Source organism: Triticum aestivum, chromosome 6D, assembly GCF_018294505.1.
Source record: "Triticum aestivum cultivar Chinese Spring chromosome 6D, IWGSC CS RefSeq v2.1, whole genome shotgun sequence".
Classification (NCBI taxonomy): domain Eukaryota; kingdom Viridiplantae; phylum Streptophyta; class Magnoliopsida; order Poales; family Poaceae; genus Triticum; species Triticum aestivum.
In genome coordinates, this window is record NC_057811.1 from 484,949,762 (window position 1) to 484,959,928 (window position 10,167).

Genomic DNA, 10,167 nt, shown 5'->3' on the forward strand with positions numbered 1-10,167 from the left:
AGCTGCTTAACATGGGAAACAGTCATACCAGCCTGCAAGCAGCAAGTGCTGCACCATTCATTCGTCAGACTAATACAATACCAGCATTTCCGTTTCATTCAGGTTAACATTCACATCATAGGCAGCAACAAGTAGCGAAAGGAACAAGATTTCACCCCATCCAAACCAGTTCAAGAAGAGGACTCGTGATTACTGTCAGAGCAAAGCAAAATCCGTTTCATTCAGATTACCATGGACAAATCACAGACAGCAGAACCAGATGCATTCCATTCCAACCAGATCCACCCTCGATACATGTACCAACAAGAACATTGGCCAAGAACTAATCTACCAACCTAAAACCATCACCACGCCATACTCAGATCTCTGGTACTCTAGAACTCCTGGGACTGCGAAGCGGACCCGCCGGTGCCGGCGCCCTTGCCGGCCTTCTTGGGGAGGAGCACGGAGTGGATGTTGGGCAGGACGCCGCCGGCGGCGATGGTGACGCCGCCGAGCAGCCGGCTGAGCTCCTCGTCGTTGCGGACGGCGAGCTGGATGTGGCGCGGCGAGATCCGGGTCTTCTTGTTGTCGCGCGCCGCGTTGCCGGCCAGCTCCAGGGCCTCGGCGGCGAGGTACTCGAGGACGGCGCAGAGGTAGACGGGGGCGCCCGCGCCCACGCGCTTCGCGTAGCGGCCGACCTTGAGGTGCCGGGCGACGCGGCCGACGGGGAACTGCAGGCCCGCCTTCACCGACCGCGACACCGACTTGCTGCCCTTCGGCTTGCCCCTCCCGCCGCCGGCTGCCGCTGTCGCCATCGCTGGAGTCGGAAGGAAGGGTGGTGCTGCGGTGGTCGCCGGAGAGATGGCCGGAGTAGGTGAGATTGTGGGGGCTGAGAGATTGGTGGTGGATTGGCGGGGGCGGGGGTGGGTTATATGGTGGAGGGGGGCCTCGCGTGATTGGTGGGGAGGGCGAGGCCGCGGATCGGTGACGTGGAGCGGTGCGATGCCGTCGGATCGGGCGGTGCGGGAGGGAGGAGATTTTGGGTTTGGCGCGGATCGCGGGAGTTGGAGGGAGACGGGAAATTTTTGAAACACAGGTAGAGGAGGGAATCATCTGCATCTTCGTTATCCGCGCACGAGCATTTTTTTTCTCTCTTTTTTTCTCCCACTTGAAACAGCATATTCCCCGCAAAATAAAAATGAAACAGCGTATGGGGTGTCAAACTTCTCGTGTCGATAAAACATCAGAGCTACAATGTGCCAAAAAAAAAGGTCTGCACAAAAAAATTGAGGTGGGTTGTGCCCACCTCGGTGGCCTCCCGCACCCCCTCTTTGCACTGTAAATTCCCAAACATTCCAAAACCCATCTGGGTTAACCTAGATCAGAATTTCCGCCGCCGCAGGGCTCCGTAGCCACCGAAAACCAATCTAGGCCCGTTCCGGCACCTGATACGTCTCCAACGTATCTATAATTTATGAAGTATTCATGCTGTTATATTATCGATCTTGGATGTTTAATGGGCTTTTATATGTTGTTTTATATGATTTTTGGGACTAACCTATTAACCTAGAGCCCAGTGCCAGTTTCTGTTTTCTCCTTGTTTTAGAGTATCGCAGAAAAGGAAAACCAAACGGAGTCCAATTGACCTGAAACTTGACGGAGCTTGTTTTTGGACCAGAAGAAGACCACAGAGCATCGGAGTTGGGCCAGAAGAGTCCCGGGCTGCCCACGAGGGTGGGGGGCGCGCCCACCCCCCGGGGCGCGCCCCCCTGCCTCGTGGACAGCCCGGAGCCCCCTGACGTGAAATCAACGCCAACACCTCTCATATATATACCCAAATTTCCAGAAAGAAACCTAGATCGGAAGTTCCGCCGCCGCAAGCCTCTGTAGCCACGAGAAATCAATCTAGGCCCTCTCTGGCACCCTGTCAGAGGGGGCCATCATCACCGGTGGCCATGGAGGAGGATCCCGGAGAGGCCATCATCGCCATGAAGGCCAAGGACCAGAGGGAGAACCTCTCCCCATCTAGGGGGGAGGCCATGAAGGAGGAAGCACAAGGGGGAGAACCTTTCCTCCTCTCTCTCGGTGGCGCCGGAGTGCCATCGGGAGGGGAATCATCGCCGCGGTGATTGTCTTCATCAACATCACCATCATCATCACCATCCTCATCTATTTTACGCGGTCCACTCTTCCGCACCCCGCTGTAATCCCTACTCGAACATGGTGCTTTATGACACATATTATGATCCAATGATGTGTTGCCATCCTATGATGTTTTGAGTAGATATCCTTTGTCTTTGGGCTGATTGATGATCTAGATTGGTACGAGTTGTATGTTTTATTTTGGTGTTGTCCTATGGTGCCCTCCGTGTCACGCAAGCGTGAGGGATTCCCATTGTAGGGTGTTGCAATACGTGCATGATTCGCTTATAGTGGGTTGGTGAGTGACTGAAACACAAACCCGAGTAAGGGGGTTGTTGCGTATGGGAATAAAGAGGACTTGATGCTTTAATGCTATGGTTGGGTTTTACCTTAATGATCTTTAGTAGTTGCGGATGCTTGCTAGAGTTCCAATCATAAGTGCATATGATCCAAGTAGAGAAAGTATGTTAGCTTATGCCTCTCCCTCATATGAAATTGCAATGACGACTACCGGTCTTGTTAACGATTGCCTAGGACAATTCCGCACACCAATCCACCATTATTCCACACTTGCTATTTATAATATTTAGTAATATATTCTAACTTTATGATAACAGCACCTGCTTATATGTTTTAGCTCTCCGATATCATGCAAAGTTATCCTCTTCATACCCACAACGTAGTTTTATTTCTCGTTTCTAGTTGGAAGCAAACGTTCGGTGCACGTAGAGTCGTATCAGTGGCAGATAGGACTTGAGAGAATATTGATCTTACCTTTAGCTCCTTGTGGGTTCGACACTCCATACTTATCACTTCCACCATTGGGAATTGCTACGATGATTCCCTGCACTTGGGGATTATCAAGCTCTTTTCTGGCGCCGTTGCCGGGGAGCAATAGCGTGGGGTTGATATTCTCGTGTGTGCTTGTTTGCTTTCTTCACTAAGTAGATTTTGTTTTCCCTTTTTGTTTCTGTTTAGTTGTGGGTGAAGCATACAAAAAAATTAAAAGAATAAAAATACAAAAAAAATATTACTTGCCTCTCATGCCTAAAAAGTTTTTCAAAAAGAGAAGTGATTGGAAAGTTATGCATTGAAGAAGTGAGGGTCGACCTTGAGCACTTGTGTTCATGCTCACGAAAACAATGTAGAATTTTTCATGGAAGTTTCTCTGTAAATAATTATCCCCTTGTATATATCCATTGTATTATAAAAATAATGTGCCAAGCTTTGGTTTTAGGATGATTAGATTGCTTGTTTACCATGTGCAGAACAAAAACAGAAACTTTGGCTGTAGTGCGTGAATTTACATTTTTTACTGGAAAGTCAAATGGGTCTGAAACTTTTTGCACATTACTTATGTACAAATTCTTCAAATTTTCATATTTATTTCATAATTTTAGGAGTTACATAAGTTTACCAAACTTCCAGATTACTACAGACTGTTCTGTTTTTAACAGATTCTGTTTTTCGTGTGTTGTTTGCTTATTTCGATGAATCTATGGCTAGTATCGGGGGGTATGAACCATAGAGAAGTTGGAATACAGTAGGTTTAACACCAATATAAATAAAGAATGAGTTCATAACAGTACCTAAAGGTAGTGATTTGCTTTATTACACTAACGGATCTCACAAGTTTTTTTTTTAGTTTTGTGTGGATGAAGTGTCCGAAGGTCGAGGAGCTATCAATATGAGAAGAATAAAGAGAGGCAAGAGTTCAAGCTTGGGGATGCCCAAGGCACCCCAAGTAAATATTTCAAAGGATACTCAAGCATCTAAGCTTGGGGATGCCCCGGTTGGCATCCCATCTTTCTTCTTCAACAAATATCGGTATACCTCGGTTTATGTTTGGTTCACATGATTTGTGTCCTTTGTGTTTTTGTTTTCCTTTAAGAACCTTGCTAGTATGAGATGTCCCTTCATAAATTTATAGAATACTTCATGCGCTTCACTTATATATTTTAAGTATGATCTTATAGAATTGCTCTTTGTGCTTCACTTAGATCTTTTGAGTATGGTTTTATAGAATGCTTTGTGTGCTTCACTTATATATTTTGAGCTTGGATATTGGTTAGTTTATATTAATTGTAGAATGCTCCATGAACTTCACTTATATCTTTTGAAGTATGAATAATACTATTATTTAAAGTGGGTTTGGAAGAGTGTCAACTTTAGGAATTAGTGATCCCACTATTTTGGAGGGTGTTGAATCTTAGTGTGATATTTATGAAAGTGGATTTGGAAGAGTGTCAACTTTAGCTAGTAATGATTCCACTATTCCGGAAGAGGTTCCAATTGATTATAAGAACAAAGTTGCTATCTATGATGATTATTGTGATGACACGTATGCTATAAAGAATAATGTTAACCATGAGACTTGTCATCATGATTTTAATTTTCAATTGGATTATGCCTCACATGACAGTTATTCTGTTGAGTTTGCTCCCACTATTCCGAATGAGAAGAATTTTGCTTATGTGGAGACACTACAACAATAACCCCCCTTTAGCAACGCAACGATGCGTTGTTGTATGCCCGTATAAACGTTGCTGAGGTCTACACCAACGGATGAATATGTGTTGCCTTTGGTGGCGTTGCAAGAGTCTACAACAACGTATACACATGCGTTGGTAAGCAATGTGGAGATGCGTTGCAACACCAGCAACGTATATAGTAAGACCATAACAATGCTTCATATGCATTGTTGGTTACCCTACATATGAGGATTTCCAAATGGATCATTGCAACAACTACATAGCATGTACAATTAATGACATTTCATATATTTACATCCAAAATTATTAGGTCAATTCAAACAGTGCACAGAAGCCATGATATAATAAACATAAAGATCTCATATATAAAATTAACTCTGTTGCATTTGGCATTACAAAGAACACAATCCAAAGATTACAGCTTGTGAAACTATGTAGTAGTAGCCCAATTATTGACCAAGCAATCAACGTCTCAGCTATTGTAGAACATAATGTGACCATGAAAGTGATGTTCTAAAACATAATGCTAAACTATCTAGTAGAAGCCCAATTCTTGACCTCGCAATCAGCATGTGCCATGCATCATCTATTTTTCTTGGCAATCTACAACAACAAAGAAACAAGATCAGTAACTTATGGTAGAGAAAAACCAGGTTGATAGAAACGTAAAATTTAAAGAAGCAACATATAAAGGTTGAAGGTCATGCGATAATTATTCCTATTACATATATTTAGTGGCATGTTCTAAACCATCAACACTTTTCCACCTTGTATATGAAACGAATGACCTGATACAATGTGCATTGTGTAGTATTGCGCAAATAATACTAACAAAGAACTAAGAAGATAGCTTGATTATCACACCTCTTTACCGTACTAAAATTTAAAGCTACGTTGTTTGTTGAATTGCAAACATAAGAAACCCTACAGGAGAAAACAATTGAAACTTCAATATCCAGCCATACAGAATGCTTACAGACCCTTTTCCATTTTTAGATGCACTATTTGCTCAACCAAATAGACAAGAAAACATGACAGATGCACAAATTGTACATTTACTAATAGAATTAAAAACATATACAAAAAAAGTAGTGGTGAAATTGAATGGAAAACATGTGCGTGCAGTTTTTTAGTTTGTCACCAAATAACAAAATGTTCACTTACAATATAGCATGTCTCATTTCTTGGTAAGATGGCAGAGAAACACAAATAACATCAATAAGTTCAAAAGCTACAGCCAAATTTATTACATCTTTATAGGAAAAAAGGTTGCCAACTTGCTTTTATAAGAGTGTATCCATTTGTCATTATGTAGTCTTCGGATGGAAACAAGATGTGCCCTGTAGTACTCACAAGTAGAGGTTACAATTGATTGGATTTAGAACTGATTTACCTCCATATTCCACAGAATTAGTTCATACTCTGATGAACCAAACACACTCATGCTAATTATTTTTAAGTTATACAATGTACTACAACCAATGTGGAGTGATTTGATATATACTCCCTCCGTCCCATAATTTAAGATACCTTTTGACACTACACTAGTGTTAAAAAACGTCTTACACTATGGGACGGAGGGAGTAATATGTAAGCGCTTGACCGTTGGTGAGATATGGGCATGGTCCTGATGCTGGCCTAGTCATTGTTTGGTAACCGCCACAGACTACTAATCCCTAAGCTGAAGCGACCAAGCTATGAGGCATCATGCGCACGTAGCGACACCATGCGAGTGAGAGTGATGGACCCTACCGGCTAGCTAACTAGTCCATTGTGGCAGCAACGGCGGCTAAACGGACAATGGTCGGCGACGGCAGGCAAGCGAACATCGGCAAGAGCAGCGGGCAGCTTTAGTGTTCGCCCTACCCTAAATAAAATTTATCCTCCGCACACAACCATGGGCATACATGTGTGGACAAACAACAATCATAGTTTCCCAATAGGTTGAAATTTCTCAATATTAAGGAATACCTGATTCAACAGATGACTGAATCTATTCTTTAAGTCTGTCATTTTCTCTAGACCCTTCTCCTGCATTACTGCAACTTTAGTAACCATAATAATGTATGCTTGTAGGAGCTGTATCAAAAACTACAGAATAGTACTCCATTGGACTAATCTACAGTAAGAGAACAAATGTTAGACTGGGGGAGTATATATATAACATGGATCATAAAAGTTACGAAAACTGATGCAATAATAAGGGTTCAACTAACATGAAATATCTCTTTGCGGCGAACCAGAGGTAATTGCTAGATAATTGGTACTCTTTTTTCTCCAAGTCAGCCACCTCAATCTTTGACTACTGAAAGTCTGTCCTCGGCAGAATATATTAAAAAAAGGAAATTTCCAAACAGCATACTTATTTTCCACTAGTCATAGAACTTATGTCAACTGTAATTTTCAAGGAAAGCATAAGATGAAATCACCGCCATATTAGAAGCACAAGTAGAATCTCCATTCTGTTCGTGAAGATACAGGTTCATCAGTAGGCAACCAGCCACACATACCTCAAATTAAGTACTAACGCAGATCCCAGGGCCGATGGAGTGAACTGGAGGAAAGCAAACAGAGAGGGGATAAAATAATCACCTTGGCGTAAAGGTTGAAGAAGCCCTTGACGAGGGTGAAGAACTTGGTGAAGCACTGCTGGAAGGCGTCCCTGAGGATGAAGAACAGGGTCGCTGGAGATGACGAACACGGACTAGCAGACGCAGATGGAGACGATGGAGCTGCAGATGGTCTTGCCGACGCCACCCATGACACCGACGAAGATCCACTCGAGGGTGTCCTGCTCCAGGTGGTTCCGCACCTTCGGGTCCTGCGCGTCGCCGACCTGCACCATCTCCGCGGTCGACATCGTGTCGCTCCTCCGATTCTGCGGGGTTGCCGTTCGGGGTGGGAGGGATGGGTGGCGCCGGACTGATGAGGAAACCCTCGACGTCGGGATCGCGGAGCACGGTTGAGGCGGCCTGAGTGGGGAGGGAGGAGGGAAACCGGAGGAACCGGATCCGGCCTCGCACGATAGGATGAAGGTAGGAGGCGGCGATGTGGGTACTTTATCGCTAGGATGTGTTTCTTTTTTATTTTTCAACAAAGTGGTCAATAGTCGTGCGAAGCGGGGACTTTAATCCTAGCAACGCATCGATGTTTCGTTGGAGTGAATGCGTAGCTGTAGGGGGGTTCTCGTTGTAGTGAGAGTAGTAAAATTTCTATGCTTGTAGATCATGAAAAGAATGCTTTATGTGATGGTTATATTGTTGAATTCATTCATGATGCTACTGAAAGTTATTATGAGGGAGAATATATGCTTGTAGGAGTTGCAATAATATCAAGTTTCCTCTCTATGTGCTTAAAGTTTTGACGTTATACTTGTTTTGCCTTGCTATGCTAGTTGATTCTTGTTCCTATAAATTATGTGCTCACAAAATCCCTAGTCATAGGACGTGGGTTAGATTTAAATGTGCTAGACATATTCTTCATGATGCTCTCTTTATGCTTCAATTCTTTTCTTTTATGTGAGCATCATTGAAATCATCATGCCTAGCTAAAAGGCATTAAAGAAAAGCGCTTGTTGGGAGACAACCCAATATTTACCTTTACTGTTTTTGTGTGTTTACATGATTAAGCTACTGTAGTGATCATGTTTTATAGCTTTTGTTTCAATAAAGTGCCAAGTAAGACCTTTGGGAAGACTTGGGTGAAAGTTAATGTGATCTTGCTGTAAAAAACAGAAACTTTGCGCTCACGAGATTAGCTGTCATTTTTTTACGGAAGAGTGCTTTTGAGTTGATTATTTTTGCAAAAGATTAATAGACAAATTCCTCACGTCCAACAATTTATTTCATAATTTTTGGAGTAGCATAAGTATGGTTTATGTTCAGATTATTACAGACTGTTCTGTTTCTCCCAGATTCTGTTTTCATTGCATAGTTTGCTTGTTTTCTAGTTTCTATGGCTTATATGTCTCAATATAAATTGTAGAAATGATATGGTACAGTATACATTGTGTGGGAACAATTATGAATCTTGTCTTGGAAAGTACCAAATTGGATGGTTTACTCTTTATCATACTAACCTATCTCACGAAGTTTTGTTAAGTTTTGTGTGATTGAAGTTTTCAAGCTTTGAGTGAGATATCGATATGAGGAGAATAAGGAGCGGAAAGACCCTAAGATTGGGGATGCCCAAGGCACCCCAAGGTAATATTCAAGGAAGACTCAAGTATCTAAGCTTGGGGATGCCCCGGAAGGCATCCCCTCTTTCGTCTTCAAAACTATCGGTATACCTTACTCGGAGCTATATTTTTATTCGTCACATGATATGTGTTTTGCTTGGAGCGTATTTTCAATTTTACTTGCTGTTTGAATAAAATCATTGGATCTGAAATATTGAATGAAAAAGAATCCTCCCATGGCTAGTTAATTATTTGACTACTCAGTGTTCTTCACTCATATCTTTTGGAGTAGTTTGTCATTTACTCATGTGCTTCACGTATATCCTATGAGTAATTGGTTGAATGAATTGAATGTCATAAATCTGAATTTATATATGTTTCATATGCTTATAACATGGGGAGTAATGACTTCACACATAATAAGTATAGGTAGTAAACTTATTGAAAGTTAGCAAACGTAGAATTGGTCACTTGAAAAATTCATGGAAGAATATTGAAGGAAGAGGGATCTCACATATAAATATACTATCTTGGACATCTTTTGTAATTGTGAGCACTCATTAAAATATGACATGATAAAAGGTTGATGTTGGACAAGGAAGACAACGTAATGGGTTATGTTTTCTTATATCCAAAATAAAGTATATTGTCTTGGATCATCCAACATGTTGAGCTTGCCTTTCCCCCTCATGCTAGCCAAATTCTTTGCACCAAGTAGAGATACTACTTGTGCTTCCGAATATCCCTTAATCTAGTTTTGCCATGAGAGTCCACCATACCTACCTATGGATTGAGTAAGATCCTTCAAGTAAGTTGTCATTGGTGCAAGCAATAAAAATTGCTCTCTAAATATGTATGATATATTAGTGCGAAGAAAATAAGCTTTATACGAACTTGTGATAGGGAAGAAATAAAAGCGACGGACTGCATAATAAAGGTCTCTATCACAAGAGGCAATATAAAGTGATGTTCTTTTGCATTAAGATTTTGTGCATGCAACCATAAAAGCGCATGACAACCTCTGCTTCCCTCTGCGAAGGGCCTATCTTTTACTTTTATTCTTCTACCTTATGCAAGAGTCATGGTGATCTTCACCTTTGCTTTTTACATTTTATCCTTTGGCAAGCACATTGTGTTGGAAAGATCCCGATATATATATCCAATTGGATGTAAGTTATCATGAACTATTATTGTTGACATTACCCTTGAGGTAAAAGGTTGGGAGGCAAAACTATAAGCCCCTATCTTTCTCTGTGTCCGATTAAAACTTTGAACCCATAAATATCACGTCAGTGTTAGCAATTGTGAAAGATTAAATGATAGTTGAGTATGTGGAATTTGCTGAATCAAAGCTCTGACATAGACCCTTCATGA

General features: G+C 41.9%; 1 protein-coding gene across 1 annotated transcript; it reads right to left on the reverse strand.

Moving 5' to 3' along the window:
• Window positions 1-245: 245 nt before the first annotated feature.
• LOC123146235 (probable histone H2AXb) lies at window positions 246-889 on the reverse strand. The gene has a single exon (XM_044565846.1). It carries the CDS (start codon window positions 795-797, stop codon window positions 375-377), a length of 423 nt encoding a protein of 140 aa, XP_044421781.1. The 5' UTR covers window positions 798-889; the 3' UTR covers window positions 246-374.
• Window positions 890-10,167: the final 9,278 nt, after the last annotated feature.

Coding starts and splice junctions, on each gene's coding strand:
- LOC123146235 (XM_044565846.1), bottom strand. CDS start 797: ATGGCGACAGCGGCAGCCGGCGGCGGGAGGGGCAAGCCGAAGGGCAGC.